Below are 19,855 nucleotides of genomic sequence, written 5' to 3'. Positions count from 1 at the left end.
GGTCGGTAAAATAGATTATACACATTCAATACTTCCAATATCTCCATAGGAGACGCGGGGGGCATTGATCCACGTAGCACCGTCAAAATTTTATTTTTTATTTTTTATTTTTTGACGACTCAACTCGTCGTTGGCAGTGAACGGTTGGATTCTGTTTGACGACTCAACTCGTTGTTGGCAGTGAACGTGTTAAGACACATTTTTAAGAAGAAAATATTGCATATTGCAGCTTTTTAAATGAGAATATTTTCTGGTTTCTTTAGTCTTCTCTGACAGTAAACTGATTATCTTTGGGTTGTGACTGACTGTTGGTCAGGACAAAAGACATTTGAGGACATCATCTTGGGCTTTGGGGAAAAAGTGATCCGGCCTTTTTACACCATTTTGTGACCTTTTATGGACCAAACGACTAATCGATTAATCGAGAAAATAATCGACAGATTAATCGATAACGAAAATAATCGTTAGAGCAGCCCTAATCTAGAGATTACAGAGCTGCATCAGATCCTCCAGAGTAGCTTCAAGTTTAATTCTGCAACCAACTTTGCTCAATAAACAGCAGACACCAGCTGATTCAATTTAAAGTCACTCATCGACTTCACTATTCCAAGTCTAGATTGCACAGGATCTACCCTTCTGTCTCACCACTATGTGATAGGTGTCAGGTGTTAGAGGGCACACTGTCACACGCTTTTTGGTTTTGTTCTTCACTATCCAGATTCTGGGCCAAAATATTTGACTGGTACTCTAAGGCCTATAAAATAACCCTTCAACCAGAGGCGGAACTTGCCATCTTCGGCTGTTCTGAATCTTCTCTACTCCTCCCTACGGCTGTGCAGCAGTCTCTGACGCAGGGGATGACTGTCGCCAAGAGACTCATTCTGTGGTCCCACTCTCCACCATCTTTCCAATTGTGGCTGACGGACATGGTTTCAGTTATGCGCATGGAGAGACTCCGGTACATGAGGACGAACTCACTTGGGAAGTTCTCTCAACTATTTGGGACCCGTTCCTTGCCTACTTTGACGAGGTTAGAAATTAGTAACTCGCCCAGCTACTCTCTAATGGACTTCTTACATGGGATTTTATGTACAGTATTTCTTTTTACAAGCACTTAAACACCTTATACGGCTGGTAGCACCATGTTGTAATGTCGGTATGTGTTGTTTATTTTGGGTTTTTTTTTTGTGTGTGTGTGTGTGTCTATCTGAGTTTGTTTCACTTTTGTTCTGAAAATAAAATAAAATATTGAAGAAGAAAAAAAGTTTAATTCTACAAAATATCTTCTGCTCAGACAGCTTTTTCCCTGAAGGGAGCAAACACTCGCTACCTGATCACCTCAGATCTGCTGCGAACTTCACCACTTATAAGAGACTTAGTTCATTGGTTTCCATAACGACAACATGGGGAAAGTGCAAGCCGGTGGAGAAGTTACATTAGTTGGACTTTGGAAAAGTGCATTTCTGTCTGTCAGCGGAACAGTGATCATAAAGGCAGTATGGATTATACCGGACATGTATTGGAAATATTTTGGTAAGTCTGCTTGTTGCACAACACTGTATTGTCAGATAGAAATGCTGTCCAGCTTGTTACTGAGCTAACATTAGCAGCTGCTAATGCTAACGTTACAGGCGATGAGTCCCAGTCAGAAAGACTGCTGTTCGCCTCCTGTGTGAAACAGTGACAGGTTGGTTTGGTTCAAAGCGAGCGACTCTTTGTAGCCTGTGTGATTAATCATGGGTAACGGGCACAGGTCTTATAGAGAGCCAAAGTGAAAGGTCACTTCCTGCTTTCTCCCCGTAAACTGAAACGCAGGGGTTAGTTTCGTCTAAAAACTACATAGCTCGTGGAAGCTTGTAGCATGTCGCCTGTCTTCAGCTTTGCCGGTAGAGAAAGTGACGTCACTTAGGCGACAGTGCATGTAGTCTTTCTGATTTATAACTTCTAGTGCAACAGTTTGGCGACAAACTGCGGCTTTCTTGACATGCAAAGTTACGTTTTAAATTGACAAAATTACCGTTGGCACCCCGTGGCACAATTCAAATGGGATCAAAAAAGTAACGTTATTCCCCGTTCACCGCCATTCCTATTTTTTCAGCGCTGGTACAGGGAGAAAAGCAGGAAGTGACATTCACTTTGCCTCTCTTATCTATATTAACGGGTCTGGGCGGGGCCGGGTTTGCAAAACTGGACCCATGCAGGACTCTGCAGGCAGGAACAAAACAAGAATGTACTTGACCAAATACCTCGATATAGCTGTTCTCAGTTTGACCATGTATTGTATCTGTCCTTGTGTTGTCACGATACCAAAATTTTGACTTTGATACCGATACCAAGTTTAGTATCACGATACTCAATACTGATTCAATACTCGATACCTAATAGATCAGAAACAGAATTAAACAAAAAAAAACATATTAAAAATAAATAAATAAAACAATTTGAATTAAAATATTTCAAAAATATAAAACATTTTAACAACAGAATACAGCATATATTTCCTATAATAAAATCTTTACCTGTCTTAAACATCGAAAAAAGAAAGACAACAGATAAATAGAAACTGCAGCACTGTGGTACAGCACATAGGCTATGTAAGATGGCTCAGACTGCAAAGTTAGTTACATGTCTGTCCAGTAGTACAATGAGTAATAATACACACTCAGTTTATTTCTTTTGTAGCGACAGATTACAGATGCCCTTAAATGCCACACGCACGTCACTCTTCTCCTTTTATTTTTTATTTTTTTTGAGAGAGAGAGTCTGGTGACGCGAGGTTATACTCACGTGCAGACTTTACCGAGGCACCCTGAAGGCGTCACGTGCATGCTGCCTATGGGAGCCTGGAAGATATGGCTGCTGCAGCTGCAATACTGTATTTTCTGCCCTCAACCCAGTTAATCTGGCTAGATTCTTCATCACAGCAGCTCATTACCCACTGTACACATAAACGTGCATTAGTTCTGCACAAGCACTCACAGCTCTCTCCTTCTTTTACCGACTTTCTCACTAATCCCACGGCTGTTTATATGCTTTTCTGATCGGCTAGTTACTTAGCTTAGCTGTTAGTGATGGCTGTTCTCTCTCCCTCTCGGTAAGATGTTATGTTTATGTTAAGGTTACGCATAACATTACTGTCTATTTGCGGGAGTGGGAGAAGTCTCCGGCTAGTGTTAATGGCAGAGAAACGCGTTTGTTTATTGCTGTGTCGCGTGTAATGTTAGTTAGACGAGGAAATCCGCAACTTCCTTTTAAATGCACAACAATGGCTAGTTAAAGTGTTGCTACCGAACTTTGGGAACGTCCAATACCGAACCGTTTTTAACAAAAAGTGTCGAAGTAGTATCGAAATTTCGGTATACCGTGCAGCACAAATCGGTCCCTATCAAATTAAGCATAAAAAAATAAATAATAATAATAAAAAATAAATAAATAATACCTCCAGCAGGTAATGCCTTCCCGCCAGCTCAGCAGCAGCCATGATGTACAGCGTGAAGAAGAGGAGGTGGGTGGTGGAGAGCGTGAAAGACAGTGAGAGCGGGTTCCAGTAGGGGGCGGTGAGGAGCAGGGCCGTGGCCCCAACCAGTCCCAGCCCGACCCACTCCAGGAGACGGGTGGGCTCCGGGTTCCAGTAGCGCTGCAGCCTCTCTGGGTGGTACAGCTTGACGTAAAGTGTGTGCAGAGCAAACCGCCGTGAGAGCAGCTCCTGTATAGGCCATACGAAATCCCTTTGATTTTTTTTAGAAATTCCAAATTTTTCCATTTTCATTTGAAGTCAGGGTTTAGGATAGATTTTGTTGTTGCTCTCAGACAGCCTGTTCGACATGTTTCTCAAAGTGAAAACCAAGTTGTGAGGTGACGTAAGGGTCCCACGCAAGACCAGCCCCTCCTCTCAAAACACCCCAATCCAAAACAGAATTATTTCTCTCTGCCTATTTTACAATTATACAATCATTTAAGTTACTACAATAATTTTTGATTCTGATAATTAGGCCTACTTTGATCAATTTCAGCCAGATTTTACAGTTGATTCCATTTTTGCTGCCAAATTCCAGGATTCCTTCCGTTCTTTCCTGCATTGCGGAAATCACATGGCCCTACCTGTATGACGGTGAAGAAGTCCTCTCCTGGCAAAGCGTCGTCTTCCAGGACCACAACGTTTTTGGGCCTCACCAGCTCCCATCCCTTGCGGAGGCAGTAGACATAGTCCCGCTTCTCCTTCTCGAAGATGTTGACGCTCTCCCCGCTCTCACGTCGCTCCTCGGGCGAGCGCCGGATCACCCGGAAGCGGTCCTCCAACAGGGCGGCGTCCTCGTTCTCCTGGGGACCGCTTTCCACGTCGCACACTAGCACCTCGGCACAGCGGCGCTCCCCGCAGCCTCCCAGCAGGCCGGCCAGACGCTGCATCACCTGTAGGGGCGGGACAAAATATCGATGGAATATCGTTGTTCATGTTTACAAATAGGTCCACATCATAGGGATGCGATGAGGGATGAGAAATACTAGTCGGTTAAATGCGTAATTAAATTATCATAATAATAAACAATGTGGGTGGAGCTGTTGCGTCTTTACCAGCCATTATTGTAACCCCCCTCCTCTACTGCCCGGATGTAAACCATCCAGACATGTGTTAGTGGGAGTGGAGCAGCATTGGCAGTAACATAGTGGAAAGGAGTGGAAGGGAGATGGCATCTCATAAGACCAGCACAGTTTGGCAGTATTTTGATCCAGTAAATGAAAATATGGTTGTATGTAGGATGTGTCAGATAAAACTGGCATATAATGTTAACCACTCAACCAACATTCAGCACAGTCATGTGGATGCAAGGACATGTGGACGCATTGCTAACGCGTTAGCCAGACAAGCTAACCCGTTAGCCACAGAAGATAACGCAGCTGATAGGAAATTAATAGGGGTGTCACGATACACTCAGTTCACGATACGATACGTATCACGATACTGGGTTCACGATAACGATACGATACGATACGATTTTAACAATATTTTTTTAAACTTGAATAATGACAATATATGACTGGAAAAGTAGTATTTTATTTGAAATGCACAAATACAAAACATGCTGTTGTGGGAAATTGTTATTACAATAACAACTAGAAAAAACATGAGATTGGAGATAAGGCTTATCTTGAAATAGAATGAGTTACACCGTCACTTAGATTTACTTTGAACTAAAAGGTTTCTCAGCAGTATAAATTCTCATTATGCATCTTCAGTTTTTCTTCAAACTCAAACAACAAGACTTTTCTTAGTCTATTTTTTATGCTTCAGTTTTTCCTGTCAAGTAAACAGTTTTGCCAGAAACTCAATTGAATGGTTTCTCTCCTGTATAACTTCTCATGTGTCTCTTCAGAGACTTGTTCAACTGAACTACTTTCCACACATTGAACTTCAACAAACAAAGACGTTTCTTAGTCTATTTTTGAAAAAAAAAAAAAAAAAAAAAAAAAAAATTTTTTTTGCGATATGAGATTTCATCTTAACTCATTGAGTGCCAGCCACTTTTGGAGAACGGACGCTCCCAGTGCCAGAGTTTCAGAGCGTTTTCAGTGATTTCTCGAGGCCCACAGAATATTGTGTGATATTACTATGTAAACACTGAACACGCACAAAGAACGATGAGACTCTATTCTATCATCTGCAAAAAAAAGTTTATTGATCCCATTTTCCGTTCTTTAGTTATGAGCCGGAGAAGATAGCTTGATTCATCCAAAAAAAGCAATTTTTTTCTAGAAGCTGAGATAATTGGCCTTTTGTGAAATTAATCATTTCAAGCACATCACTGACTCTGAAGCTAATCTTTTCTAATGTAGTCACACCTCAAAAATAATTTCCTTCAATAAAACAGTTTAGGCCAGGGAATTTTGTTTGGCAGAATAATATTTTTAGCTACAACCAGCAGCGCTGGCCCCTGCGTGCGCTGCTGGTTGCAGCTTCTTGCTGGTTTTGATTTGCTGCTGGTGGGTATCGGATATTCTGGCTTGCGTTTGTCAATCCTGTCCTGCTGCCTGGGTCTGTCTGGGTGTTGTGTGTGTGCTGCTCTGCGTGCCCCCTCCCCCCCCCCCCCCGCCCCGCCTCGCCTCAACTGCACACTCCTCCTCCTGTCTGTGGTGGCTCTCTGCTGAGTTTGCTGTGCGCACAGTGAAGGGTGCGGAACAGCCAGGCTTTTTTACAGCGTTCCGCGTGTGTTTGTCACCGGCAACGATGCTTCCAGTTGAGAATAACAACTCCACGGTGTGGATGTGCTGTCGTGCTGTCGCAACCGACACGGAGCGGCTCAATTGTGGGAGCAGATTGGCTGCTGCAGGCACAGCTGCAGTAACGTGCTTCAGCATATCGATGCATACGGATGCGATGCGATTTCCGTTTCCATAACGACTTCTTCTTTGTTTTTTCCTTGCCTTTCTGTTATGTGGAGAGCACTGTCGCCACCTAAGGGTTCTGTAAAATAGGTTAGACACATCCAATAGCTATAATATTTGTACATCAGAGGCAGAAGGCTTTGATCGACGCCCCACCGTCAAAAAACGCAATTGACGAACATGTCCGTCCTTGGCACTCTACGTTACTAATTGAAATGACGAACATGTCCGTCCTTGGCATTCAATGAGTTAACGATACATATCGTGACGTTTTACTATCGCGAAATTTCGTGGGACGATATATTGTGACACCCCTAGAAATTAATGACTGCACAAGATGCTTCCACTCAACTTTGTTGAACGCAAACGCTTCCGAAAGTTAAATGGCCTATATTTAGCGTGAATACACGACACTGGGGTGAGTTGTTGATGTCTTCTGATGTGCAATGTTCAACAGTGCAAGATGTTGTGAATATTGATGATTATGACAAACGTAATTAACGGTTTTACTTCCCTTTGAACTTCGGAATCTCACACTATGCCAAGTTGCTCCTAGGGATGGGCATTTCTAGCAAAAACACTATTCGAAATTCGCTGGCCAAATTCGAATTTAATTAGAAATTCGAAAATAAAAATAAAAATGTAAAAAAAATTAAAAATGTAATTATTTTTTTTATTTATTTTTTTTGTGAGTGAAATGTTGCATTGTCTCCCCTGATTCTAAGTCTACGGCTTTATTAATTAATATAAAAAGCTTCTGCTGTGGATTTTTAGCTCAAACAAGCATTGCACCACTGAAGTAAAGAACATGTTACATGACATTGACATTTTCGAAAATAAAAAACAGTTTTGACAATCATGAGTGGTTCATTAAATATTTAGTAGGCTCAGGTCTGAGTGCCAAAGGGGTGCCAAAGTCACCCCCTCTCCCTCTTCATGGGATTTCATCCGCCATTCATTTTTCCATAAACCTTGCTTAACACATTCACTGCCAGCCGTTTTTCAATACTGTAGTTAGCTTCTGCCAGAGGGTTTTTTTGAGGATTCTGGCTCATTTTACAAGAGCCGAGGATTCTTTTCTGTTTGGACTTTGTGAACACAAAGTTCACAAAAGTACTAATAGAATGTGTGCTTTCTCTGTCTAAAAGAGTTAGTTTGTAGAGTTAGTAGTTATGTAGATATTAGCCGTTGAGTACAGCATGGTTTCAGAGATTTTCAGAGAGTTTTGAGATAAATGGATTTTTAGAACCACCTCACGTGCCTGTGATTATGGGTGCCCTTGGGCAAGTCTGTATACTGTATTGTGTGTGTGTGTGTGTGTGTGTGTGTGTGTGTGTGTGTGTGTGTGTGTGTGTGTGTGTGTGTGTGTGTGTGTGTGTGTCTCCAAACTCCTCCCTCCTTAGGTGTGTCTCTGGTGGCTTTGCAGTGTTTTGTCACAGGCGAGTTTCTGTTGCCTCACAGATCCCAAAAAAAGAGAATGGAATCGCAAGAGCGGGGAAGAGGAGAGGAGAGGCGAGGGGGGGGGGTTAGACACGGGAGAGAAATTCCTTCGCGATCCCCTTCTTCCAATCTTGAGGCGTAGCCTACTCCGCTCTGCTGCTGCTGCTGCTGCTGCTGGCGGCTCTCGGGCGAGTCTGGATTACTGTAAAACGGGCGGTTGAGAGCTTTGATGAAGCTTTTGCGATTCTGGTCTTATTTATGCTCAAAGGTACTCGAGTGTGTGTGTGTGTGTGTGTGTGTGTGTGTGTGTGTGTGTGTGTGTGTGTGTGTGTGTGTGTGTGTGTGTGTGTGTGTGTGTGTGTGTGTGTGTGTGTGTGTGTGTGTGAAATCGAAAGCGTTTTCGCCCAGCCATTTCCTTGAGAATGGCTTGCTCCCGCGGCTGTCTCTCTGTCGGGAGAGCACTGTCGCCACTTAGTTGGTCGGTAAAATAGATTATACACATTTAATACTTCCAATATTTTTATAGGAGACGTGGGGGGCATTGATCCACGTAGCACCGTCAAAAAAATATATATATATTTTTTGAGTCTCAACTCGTCATTGGCAGTGAACCGCTGGATTGTGTTTGACGAGTCAACTCGCCATTGGCAGTGAACGTGTTAAAATGCTTATAAAAATTGTTTTACTTGCTCAAACCAAGCGATTTGACTATACTTAGAATCAGGGGAGACAATGCAACATTTCACAATTTTTTTTTTTTTTTTTTTCGAATTTCGAATTTCAATAATAAAAGTCGACCTTGATAATAACAACGATTATTCGAAAATTCGAAATTCGATGCCCATCCCTAGTTGCTCCCTGCAACGCCCAACTGGACAATGTCTATTTTCTCAAAATTGACCCGTATAAAACCATCCATTACGCCTGAAGGCGTCGTTGGCAATGGCATGGGCGTGGTCACCCGCATCGCCCCGTGACGAACACGTCATGCCCGAGCCATCTTGCCATACCGTCACTCTGCTTTAGTCAAGCAGCCCATGCAGCCGTGTTCTGTTTTTCTCTTGACCCTCGACTAGCTTACAGTTAGCCAGCAGTGCCACCTGTCTCCTCGTGTTCCATCAACCCCAACAGGAGCAGTGGACGAGGACCACACGACTTTGTCGAACCAGCCCTCTTCGCCAGTAACGGCAGGACCCACTGCCAAAGCTAAGAGTATTTTCCCTCGTGCTGTCTACAGCTAGCTTGGTAGTCTCTTTAGTTAGCCAGTCTGTGGCTAGCTATTAGCTGTTGAGTTATGCTAGCCTGAGCTAATTACCTCCCCGGCCGGGGGAAGTGTTATAGCTAGCTCAGCTGCCTGCCTAGCACTAGCTTCTACTACTGCTTGCTTGTAGCCGTTGCTAGGTTAGCCAAAAGCGTTCACGCCTTTCTTCTTTCTTCGTCCCTGTGCTAGTCAGGCTGTGTCTTCAGACCCGCCTTGCTCAGCTACAGACAAGAACAGGCCCTCCGTCAGTGTGGCCAGTGCAGTGCTGAGGCGGCTTGTTTTTGTTTTGTTTTGTTTTGTTTTTTGCAATTTTCAAAACATAAAAAAAAAAAAAGGCTCAGACAGAGAAATAAAGAAAAACAAAACAAACATAAAAAAAAGAAGGTGTAGAGGGAGACTTCCACTCCCTCAGAATGAGTCTCTTGGCGACAGTCGTCCCCTGCATCAGAGACTGTTGCACAGCCGTAGGGAGGAGCAGAGAGGATTCCGAGCAGCCGAAGATGGCGAGTTCCGCCTCCGCTGAAGGGTTGTTTTATAGGCCTTAAAGGAACACTCCGCCCATTTTCAACCAGCTTTGTATCATTAGAACATCAGTAGTATATCAGAAAACTGTCAACTGTTTTGAAGTCTGTCATTTAATTTGACAGTTATTGAGTGTTAAAGTGTGGACCAGTGAAATCACTGGTCCACACTAACTCAAATTAATAACTCATTAACTCAAATCAACTCTCAATAACTGTCAAATTAAATGACAGACTTCAAAACAGTTTACAGTTTTCTGATATACTACTGATGTTCTAATGATACAAAGCTGGTTGAAAATGGGCGGAGTGTTCCTTTAAGAGTACCAGTCAAATATTTTGGCCCAAAAAAACCGGATAGTGAAGGACAAAACCAAAAAGCATGGGACAATGTGCCCTCTAACACCTGACACCTATCACATAATGGTGAGACAGAAGGGTAGATATTGTGCAACCTAGACTTGGAATAATGGAGACGGTGAATGGCTTTAAATTGGATCAGCTGGTGTCTGCTGTTGCGGCTTCCCCTTGTTAATCGGAGTGGAATTGTTATGCTTACTGTAACTGCTGCTTGTGTGCACCGTTAAGCTTTAGGTTAGCTGACATTACGCGCTAAGCTTGCTAGCTGTTGCTTAGGCACCGTTAGTCGACTCGCTTGCTTCCACACACAAAAAAAAAAGTTTGGGAGTTTTTCCTTCCCCTGTTGCAAGTCAGGCTGTGTTTGTGTTTGCCTCTCTAAGCTATGGACAGGGACGGGCCCCCTCGCCAGTGCACTCAGTGTCAGGCCGGGAGGTGACAGACTATCCGCATATCATGCATGTTGCTTGGGGCCTGAGCGCGCGCGCCCCCGCTTCTGTCAAAGTGTGCTAGTTCCTTCCCGCTGCCTAGGTTGTGTCCTCCCCACCTAGCTTTCATTATGGAAAGGGCAGAGCCGCTTAGACCACGCACTCAGTGCGGTGCGGCCTGGTGCCAGATGTTGTCATCTGTGTTACATTGTGTACACTGCTATAACGGTTAGTTAGTTATGTTGTCATCTGTGTTACATTGTGTACACTGCTATAACGGTTAGTTAGTTATGTTGTCATCTGTGTTACATTGTGTACACTGCTATAACGGTTAGTTAGTTATGTTGTCATCTGTGTTACATTGTGTACACTGCTATAACGGTTAGTTAGTTATGTTGTCATCTGTGTTACATTGTGTACACTGCTATAACGGTTAGTTAGTTATGTTGTGATCTGTGTTACATTGTGTACACTGCTATAACGGTTAGTTAGTTATGTTGTCATCTGTGTTACATTGTGTACACTGCTATAACGGTTAGTTATGTTGTGATCTGTGTTACATTGTGTACACTGCTATAACGGTTAGTTATGTTGTGATCTGTGTTGCATTGTGTACACTGCTATAACGTTTAGTTAGTTATGTTGTCATCTGTGTTACATTGTGTACACTGCTATAACGGTTAGTTAGCGCAAAAAAAAAACATCACTCCTCTGCTGGCTTGTACTAACCCCGCTGTTGCATCGCCTATATTCGGGCTTGGCTGCTAAGACTGCCGCCCCGTTGAGTTAGTTAGCTCTGCTGACTTATTGTTAGTGCTACTAGTTCTAGCCGCTCGCACGTGGGGTTCACTAGTGTGATGACATTGCTAGCTTTGCTTCCCGCCTAGCTGCAGTTGGAGGGCGATCGTTACCTCCTCATGGGGAGAGGGAGTTGTTAGGGGTCCGCTTGTTACGGCTCAGCCGACCTGGAACATGGCGGCCTGGTTACGTTAACCACCACAGAGTTGGTTAGTGGCCTGCTTGTTAATAGCTTACGCCACGAGCTGCACGGCACCTCGCTGGTCATTATTATGCTGGAACTGTGGCGTGGTAAAAAACACCGTGGCTGCATCGGCGCTAGATTCACTAGCCACCACCTGTTGACCGCAGCTATCGGTGCTGGGCGGGTAGCCGGCACGAGGTGTGCCGTGTGTAACAAGTGAGCGTGTTAGCAGCCCACAGCTACCAGGGGGTACGGTAGCGCTGTCGCCTCACAGTCAGAAGGTCCTGAGTTCGATTCTCGCCTGGGACACTGTGGGCGCTGTGGTTGTGTTCCCCCCCATATCTTCAGTGCCTACTGCCCAGGTGGGTTATCTCATCGTAAGGGCCTTTCTCTCTGTGTGGAGTTTGCATGTTCTCCCCGTACCCCCCAGGGGGTTCCTCCGTATATAACCCCCCACTAAAAACATGCAGAAGATCAGATCGTCATCGTCATCCGACCAGTGACGAACTGCCATCCTGGATCGCGGCTGGTCTCCCCCAAGATCGGGGTCGGGAATCCGAGGTCAGGTGACGTCACATTGGGCGTTCCTGACCTTTGAACCAAGAGATTCCTTGTTCCCAATACAAATGGAACGGGGCATTAGCTCACTTTGTAGAAAATACCAAGATATACGTATATATATATATATATATATATATATATAGCCGTTCAACCTAAAAATTGCGAGATATAATTTTAGGTCCATATTGCCGCCCAGGCCTACCCCGACTAACCTGGAGCAGGTAGTGGAAGTCCCGCCCCTCGGTGCGCCTGGCTGTCACCACGGTAACCAGCAGGGGGTGCTCGGCGACGTCAGGGGATGCAGCAGCTGTGGAGCCGCCGCCGCCGCTGTGCCAGAACTTCAGAGCCTCCTGGCCCCGGGCGGAGCTGTCCAGCAGAACCTCAGAGCTCATGGAGTCCAGATACACGGACCTACATTCACACACACAGAGACACACACACACACACAACAGGAACTACATTCAAGATTCAACATGTTGATCCTCACACACGTGAGAAATGCTTATGCTAGGGGCTCTATTACAGGACATAGTGAGTATAATCTCAAAACAGTAAATGTGTATATACATGTACAGTATAAGCCAGGCAAACAGTGTAGACACAATAGCACAAAAGTAGTAGTACCAATTTTCAGTAGAAGGTGCAGTCAGGGCAAGTTGTGCAGCAGCAACGTGCAAATGGCAATACAATCTGAATTATAGGCTCTTTTCACAGCAACCGTTTTGAGGTGTAAAGCAGCATAAAGAAAAGAAGTCGCACACTCAAAATCCCCTCTGCTGTGTTTTAATGGTTACACCAACATGTTTCGGCGAAAGTGCCTTCGTCAGGGTGTTACTTTGAATTTTCATTAGTCTGCACCTCTTCAAACTTTTTGGGTGTGCTCCACTCTACTGTATATACTTTGAGGTGGTAAAGCAGGAATTAAAGCAGGTGTAACCAATAACATTAACACATTCACTGCCAGACGTTTTTTTTTTACTGTAGTTAGCTTCTGCCAGAGGGGTTTTTTGAGGATTCTGGCTCATCTTTCAAGACCCGAGGATTCTTTTCTGCTAAGATTTTGTGAACACACAATATCTCAAAAGAACTAATAGAATGTGTGCTTTCTCTGTCTAAAAGAGTTAGTTTGTAGAGTTAGTAGTTATGTAAGCATTAGCAGTTGAATACAGCATGGTTTCAGCGTCAGAAAAATTATTCAGAGATAAACGGCTTTTTGTGAAATTCGATAGAACAGTCACTTTAACCATTCATTTTTGGCTCTCTCTCTCTCTCTCTCCCTCCCCCTCTCGCTCTCTCTCTCTCTCTCTCTCCCTCCCTCTCGCTCTCCCTCCCTCTCTCTCTCTCTCTCTCTCTCTCTCCCTCTCGCTCTCCCTCCCTCTCTCCCTCTCTCCCGGAGACGCACTAGGTTTAATCCTAGTGAGAGGGGGAGAGGGAGAGAGAGAGAGAGAGAGAGAGAGAGGGAGGGAGGGAGGGAGAGAGAGAGAGCGAGAGAGAGAGAGAGAGAGAGAGAGAGAGAGAGGGAGAGAGCGAGAGGGAGAGGGAGAGTTGCTTCCAACTCCTCCCTCCGTGGGCGTTCTTCTTGGCTGCAGCGGCCGTCACAAGCTTGTCACCAGTCTCACTGCTTTGCTGCTGTCCTGTGCCTGTCTGCGCGGCCGCTGTTTGAGGAAGTCTGGATGGACTCGCTCGCTTCTTGGAGTTTTGGTTGAGAGAAGCTTTTGCGATTCTGGTCATATTTATGCTGCGTGTTTCAAAGTGTGTTCCACCTGTAATCTATTATGCAAATTTGCAATCCCGCATCGCCAGCAATCAGCGCGAAAACGAAAGCGTTTTCCCCCATCCATTTTCATGAGAATGGCTGCTTTTTGCTTGCCTTCCTCTAGTCAGGAGGGCACTGTCGCCACTTAGTGGCTCGGTGGAATGGGTTGTAAACGTTCGGTGGCTCCAATAATTATATAAGAGATGTAAAAGGGTTAGATGCACATCCCACGGTCAAAAAAAAAAAATTCATTTTTTTGACGTATTAATACGTCATTGGCAGTCAACCGTTGGATTATTTTTGACGTATTAATACGTCAATGGCAGTGAACGTGTTAATGAGGGCCCTGGCACTGGGGCACCTAAATGGAATCGAACCACCAATAATGGTATTCGTCACATCTGCTTCACTTGCTGCTTTACCACTTCAAACGGTTGCTGTGAAAAGGGTCTATTGTCAATTATTGCACTCAGTCATTCAAGCACGTGTGTGTGTGTTGTGAGTGTGTGTATGGTGTGTGCGCGTGACGCGCGTATCTATGTGTGCATGCGTGTTCCTCACATGATGAGGTAGTGAGTGTGTTGTGGTGTGTGTGTGCGTGTGCGTGTGCGTGTGTGTGTGTGTGTGTGCGTCTCACCTGATGAAGTAGTATGAGTAGAGCAGGCGGTGGCAGCACAGAGGCAGGACGAGGCAGAAGGTGAGCAGACAGATGAGCAGGCCCTGAGTGACGGGGCTGGACCAGCCAAACACCCGCCATCGACGCATCGCCCGGGGAAACGCCAGCCAAACGGCGCCTGCAGAGATGGGAAAAACGCACACATTATTTGCTTAAGTAGAAGTACAGTTACTTGTGTAAAAAAAAAGACTGGTAAAAGTTGGTACTGATTCAACTCTTTTACTCAAGTAAAAGTAAAAAAGTACAGGCTTTGAAATGTAATAAAGTATAATAGTAAAATGTATTTATATCAGCTGTTTCTGTACAAAGCTAGTGTCACCTGGTCAGACCCAGCGTCTTACGTCAGCACACTTCCAAGCGATGGAAGTCTGCATCACAAGTCAGCAAACCCCCTGGCTCCAATACAAGTCAGCAAACCCCCTGGCTCCAATACAAGTCAGCAAACCCCCTGGCTCCAATACAAGTCAGCAAACCCCCTGGCTCCAATACAAGTCAGCAAACCCCCTGGCTCCAATACAAGTCAGCAAACCCCTGGCTCCAATACAAGTCAGCAAACCCCCTGGCTCCAATACAAGTCAGCAAATCCCCTGGCTCCAATACAAATACAAGTCAGCAGACCCGCTGGCTCCAATACAAGTCAGCAAACCCCCTGGCTCCAATAGTATCATGCAGGAAGTCCGGCTCTCTGCATTCAAAATGTACCGCCCACAAGTTGCATCATGCAAATAAGGAGGTCCGTAGTTGGTCAATTCATATGTCTGTCACGCATTTTGTTGTGCTCTTGATCAGGGGGCGGGTGCATAAAGATTTGCACATAATACGTGAAAAGCTGGGAGAGCGTGAGACGAGAGTTTTTGTCCGTTGTGCGCATTCAAACCTAAAGTAACTAGCCTGTGTTAAAGATGTAACGAGTAACGTTAGAAAGTATGCTTGTATCTATTTTTTTTTATTCTTGATTGATCTGTTATGTGCATTTTGATGTTATGTGTCATGTATGTCCTGTTTTTTAAAACCAGGGACCATGTTGGAAATAAGTGTTGGCACTTTCACATGTACATCCCTTGGATTTTGCTGTCTTTGATAGGGCTGGGTATTGGCAAGGATCTCACGATACGATACGTATCACGATACTTGGGTCACGATTAGAGCTGTCACGATTCCTCGAGTACCTCGAATAACTCGAATAATTAAATTGATCGAGGCCAAAATGATTCGCCTCGACACGCATCTGAGTAATAGAAGAGAGTGGGTAAAATAGAAATTCCGACGGAACCTTAAGGCAACACGCGAGAGCGCGTTACGTCAGTACTTCACTCTACCTGAAAACATCAACAAACGGGTCCACCCGAAAATGTGGCTACACTTTCCCAAGATAGACTCAGACAACACTGGTTGCAACATTTGTGATGTGAATTGCAAAGCTGGCCAGGGAAACACCTCAAACTTGAGGAAGCATGGTCAAACACAAGATATATTTACAGTAGCTAAATGCTGAAGACTGTAACGTATTACTAGATAGGCTGAGGGTGAATGAAGCAGGCAGCGCACCGCAGGTAACGTTAGCAGCACCCTCCTCAGCTGTAACGTTGAGAGAGGCATCGACTACAACATCAGGTAACGTTATTTAATTAGCTAGCGTTAGCTGGATAAGTTGTTTCACTGCCGTTGTAGTTGTTAGATAACGGGGCTTTTCACTGTCTTCACAACGACTGCAAAACAGAGATCGTTAACGTTAGCGTTAACGCTAACGTTGCTGCAGTAGTTGTCAAGGGTTTAACAGAACGTATTTCCTCAGCCTGTATAGTAGCTATCAACATGAAATAAAAAGCATTTGACAGCTTAAACCCGTGGCTTTTTATTTGGAAGGGTTACATTTGCCGTAATCTTTATTAACATTTCTTAAAATGCATTAGAATCTTTTTATTTTTATTTTTTTGGGTTAAAGATCTTTTTTTTTAAATTAACATTAGAGCAAATATAATACGAAAAGCCAAAGGGTTAAGCTCTCAAATGCTTTTTATTTTATGTTTCTATGTACTACAGAGCCTGAGATATGAAGGCTTTAGTGAATACCGACCGCTCTCTCTGAGAAGTTTGGACCGTTTTCTGTGAGAAATACAAAGCTCAACCTATTAACGTTAGCGGCTAATTTAACAGCGTTTTGTGTGTGTGTGTGTGTGTGTGTGTGTGTGTGTGTGATCACACTAGCCTGTTGGTGTGTGAGAGAGAAAGAGAGAGTGAGTGTGTGTGTGTGAGAGAGAAAGAGTGTGTGTGTCATGCAGCTGTAAGGTAAATGAAGGATGTAAACTAGCTAGTAAGCCATTCATTCATATTATTTAACGGTTGCTGTACACTGGAAGAACTCAAACGTCAGGTTGAAAAGATGAATGGTGCCACTGCCAGTTCTATGCAATTTAAAAATAAAAATGTTGTTTTTTCTAAGAAAGAAACTAATGTAGTTGTTTATTTGAAGAGATTTATCTTATTTTTTGGTGTATATTTACGATAAGCCTTTGAAAACACAAAAAAGGGTTCTTATCCGATTACTCGATTAATCGATGGATTATTCGGTAGAATACTCGATTACTAAAAGAATCGATAGTTGCAGCTCTAGTCACGATACGATTGTATCACGATATATTGCGATGCGATACATATTGATATATTGCGATATTCTACAGAATTTACTCAAAATTAAATAATAGAGCTAAAGATACAACACACTGTGTACCACCCAGGTAGAGTAATAATATGTACATCACTTTATACTGATAAGTTAGTGGACAAATTTAGTCAAAACTACTGAGTGTTGAGTGTTACTGAACGCATCGATATGGGAAATATCGATACAGTATCGATTAGGGGTGAGAATCACCAGATGCAGAGGCCTGGCATGGCATGGCCTGCAATTTATTTATTTTTATTTTTTAATATCGCGATACTTGGCGTCCAAGTATCGATACAGTATCGGGAAATAAAATATCGCGATATATTGCCGTATCGATTATATTGCCCAGCCCTAGTCTTTGAGGGTGCTTTCTCACTGGTGCCCAGGTACCGTTCCCGAGCACACTCCCCAAATTGACCCCAGTTTCTGAACATTTGACGAGTGTGAACGTTGCGTTCCGTTCCGTTCCGCCCCCCCGGGCGCGCAACAGGGAACCGTGACAGGATCCACTTGAAAAGGTGGTCTGGGGAGCGCCTTGGCGTGCCGGGGCACAGAACACTTGTGTGAAAGCCAACTGTTCCGAACCTCATAGACAACAAACAGAGCAAGGATACACTGCAGGCAATAGTTGATGACGCAAGTGCACTCTGTTCCGTTTCCGAGCGCAGAAGAAATTTTAAATGTGAAAGCTGACCAGCGGGGGAGAGGGGAGGGGGGGGCAATCGTTCCCGAGTGCGGAACGGAACGGGAACGAAAGCAATCGTTCCCAGTGAGGAAGCAGCCTCAAACCATCATCAAATCAACCAATCAATCAATGTTCCTTTCCAAAGCAGAGAGAAGTGGACAGTGTTACTAGAGCAGGTTAAACCTGAGAGATCGGTCAAACGATAACTCACAGTGATTCCTCATAGACAGAAAGCGGAGAGTTTACGGTGGCTCGGCTCTGCTCGTCTACTTCCTCATTTGGCTGCGTTGGCACCTGTAGAAAGAGAGGGAGGTTTTCACTATCAGACAACATGCTAACCACGTACTGAGCATGGAGGCTAAATAAGGAGGGTGAAGTAGGGTTGTCAAAAGTACCAATCGGATCGACTAGCAATACAAAACATTTGAAATGGATACAAAACTAATTTGCAACAGTATGGATACTAGGGGTGGGGGGGGGATCGATTCACTGAAGTATCGCGATTTTTAATGTCACCATTTTTTGAATCGATCTTTTATTCCAGAATCGATAATCGCGTAATTTTTTTCTGTTTATGTATGAAATGTTACCACTTTCATCCAGCACATTATAGAGCGCTTCCCTCTGCTCCGTGGCTCATACAGCCAATCATGTACCTTGTTACTTAGTACAAGTGACACGGAAACAATGAGTTTTACAATGAGTTTTACTTCCTGGAACTCTTGAGAGTAAAACACTGGTCCATTGGAGTGAATGGAGATGTCGGGACTCTTCTATCTAGATGGCTCTGGAGCAGGGGTAATATGCTGTGTTCAGATAGGCTGAAGACTAGAGCAGGGGTAATATGCTGTGTTCTGATAGGCTGAAGACTAGAGCAGGGCTAATCTGCTGTGTTGTGATAGGCTGATGTCTATAGCAGGGGTAATCTGCTGAGTTCTGATAGGCTGATGACTACAGCTGGGGTAATATGCTGTGTTGTGATAGGCTAATGACTAGAGCAGGGGTAATCGGCTGTGTTCTGATATGCTGATGTCTAGAGCAGGGTTAATCTGCTGTGTTGTCATAGGCTGATGACTAGAGCAGGGCTAATCTGCTGTGTTCTGATAGGCTGATGACTAGAGCAGGGGTAATATGCTGAGTTCTGATAGGCTGATGACTAGAGCAGGGGTAATATGCTGTGTTGTGATAGGCTAATGACTAGAGCAGGGGTAATCGGCTGTGTTCTGATAGGCTGATAGGCTGATGACTAGAGCAGGGGTAATATGCTGTGTTGTCATAGGCTGATGACTAGAGCAGGGCTAATCTGCTGTGTTGTGATAGGCTAATGACTAGAGCAGGGGTAATCTGCTGTGTTCTGATAGGCTGATGGTTATAGCAGGGTTAGGGTTAGTAAACAAATATCAATTAGCATAAGCCGACATCTTTTCACCCAAAAAGATGTGAGGGTACGGAGTGTTGAGTGCGTTACTGAACGCTCTGAAATAAAAAAGTATGAACACCAGTGTTGGGGGTAACTCATTACAAAAGTAACATATTACATGTAATATATTACTTTTAGCAGTAACTCAGTAATATAATTGATTACTTATAGGATTTCAGTAATATTATACCAGTTACTTAAGTTACTTAACTCAAGTTACAAATTGAGTGACATTTAAAAAAAATCAACGCACATATTTAAATAAAGATACAATCATTTCCTAATCAAACTGTTTTTTTTATGCAAATAACCACTATAGATGACAATAACAAAGGAAGAGAGTAACATTTAGAATTTTGGATTGTTTACACTGACTTCAAGACGGTTGAAATAATTTTTCGGGATGGTTCCAGGGCGGCGATGTCATTCTGCTACTGCTGGTGTTTTGGTGAAAGTAATGCAAAAGTAGTGTAATAAGTAACGAGTTACTCTACACAGACAGTAATATTGTAAAGTAACGTATTACTTTCAAATGAAAGTAACTAGTAATATGTAGTATATTACATTTTGAAAGTAACTTGCCCAACAACACTGATGAACACACGGCTGTGCAAAAAACTTATATGGCGATATATCACAATATTTTTCTGAAATATCGATACCAGAGGTGTAGTGCTATCTGGAGAAGTGGGGGAACGCACCTACAGTATATGGGGAAC

General features: G+C 43.8%; 1 protein-coding gene across 1 annotated transcript in view; it reads right to left on the bottom strand.

Moving 5' to 3' along the window:
• The window catches only part of pgap4 (post-GPI attachment to proteins GalNAc transferase 4), a 30,382-nt gene that overhangs the window by 7,757 nt on the left and 2,770 nt on the right, over nt 1–19,855 (bottom strand). The window contains exons 2-6 of the mRNA XM_083635153.1: nt 17,928–18,010; nt 14,325–14,481; nt 12,144–12,342; nt 4,102–4,410; nt 3,440–3,706 (exon numbers count right to left, since the gene is read on the bottom strand). Of these exons, the coding sequence (XP_083491279.1) occupies nt 3,440–3,706; nt 4,102–4,410; nt 12,144–12,342; nt 14,325–14,481; nt 17,928–17,940 (945 nt within the window). The 5' untranslated portion in view covers nt 17,941–18,010. The remainder of the gene's footprint in view (nt 1–3,439; nt 3,707–4,101; nt 4,411–12,143; nt 12,343–14,324; nt 14,482–17,927; nt 18,011–19,855) is intronic.

This window comes from Poromitra crassiceps (genome assembly GCF_964638095.1).
Source record: "Poromitra crassiceps genome assembly, chromosome: 4".
In the NCBI taxonomy this organism is placed as follows: domain Eukaryota; kingdom Metazoa; phylum Chordata; class Actinopteri; order Beryciformes; family Melamphaidae; genus Poromitra; species Poromitra crassiceps.
Note: the sequence above shows the minus strand (reverse complement) of the source record. Positions and strands in the feature narration are given on the sequence as shown.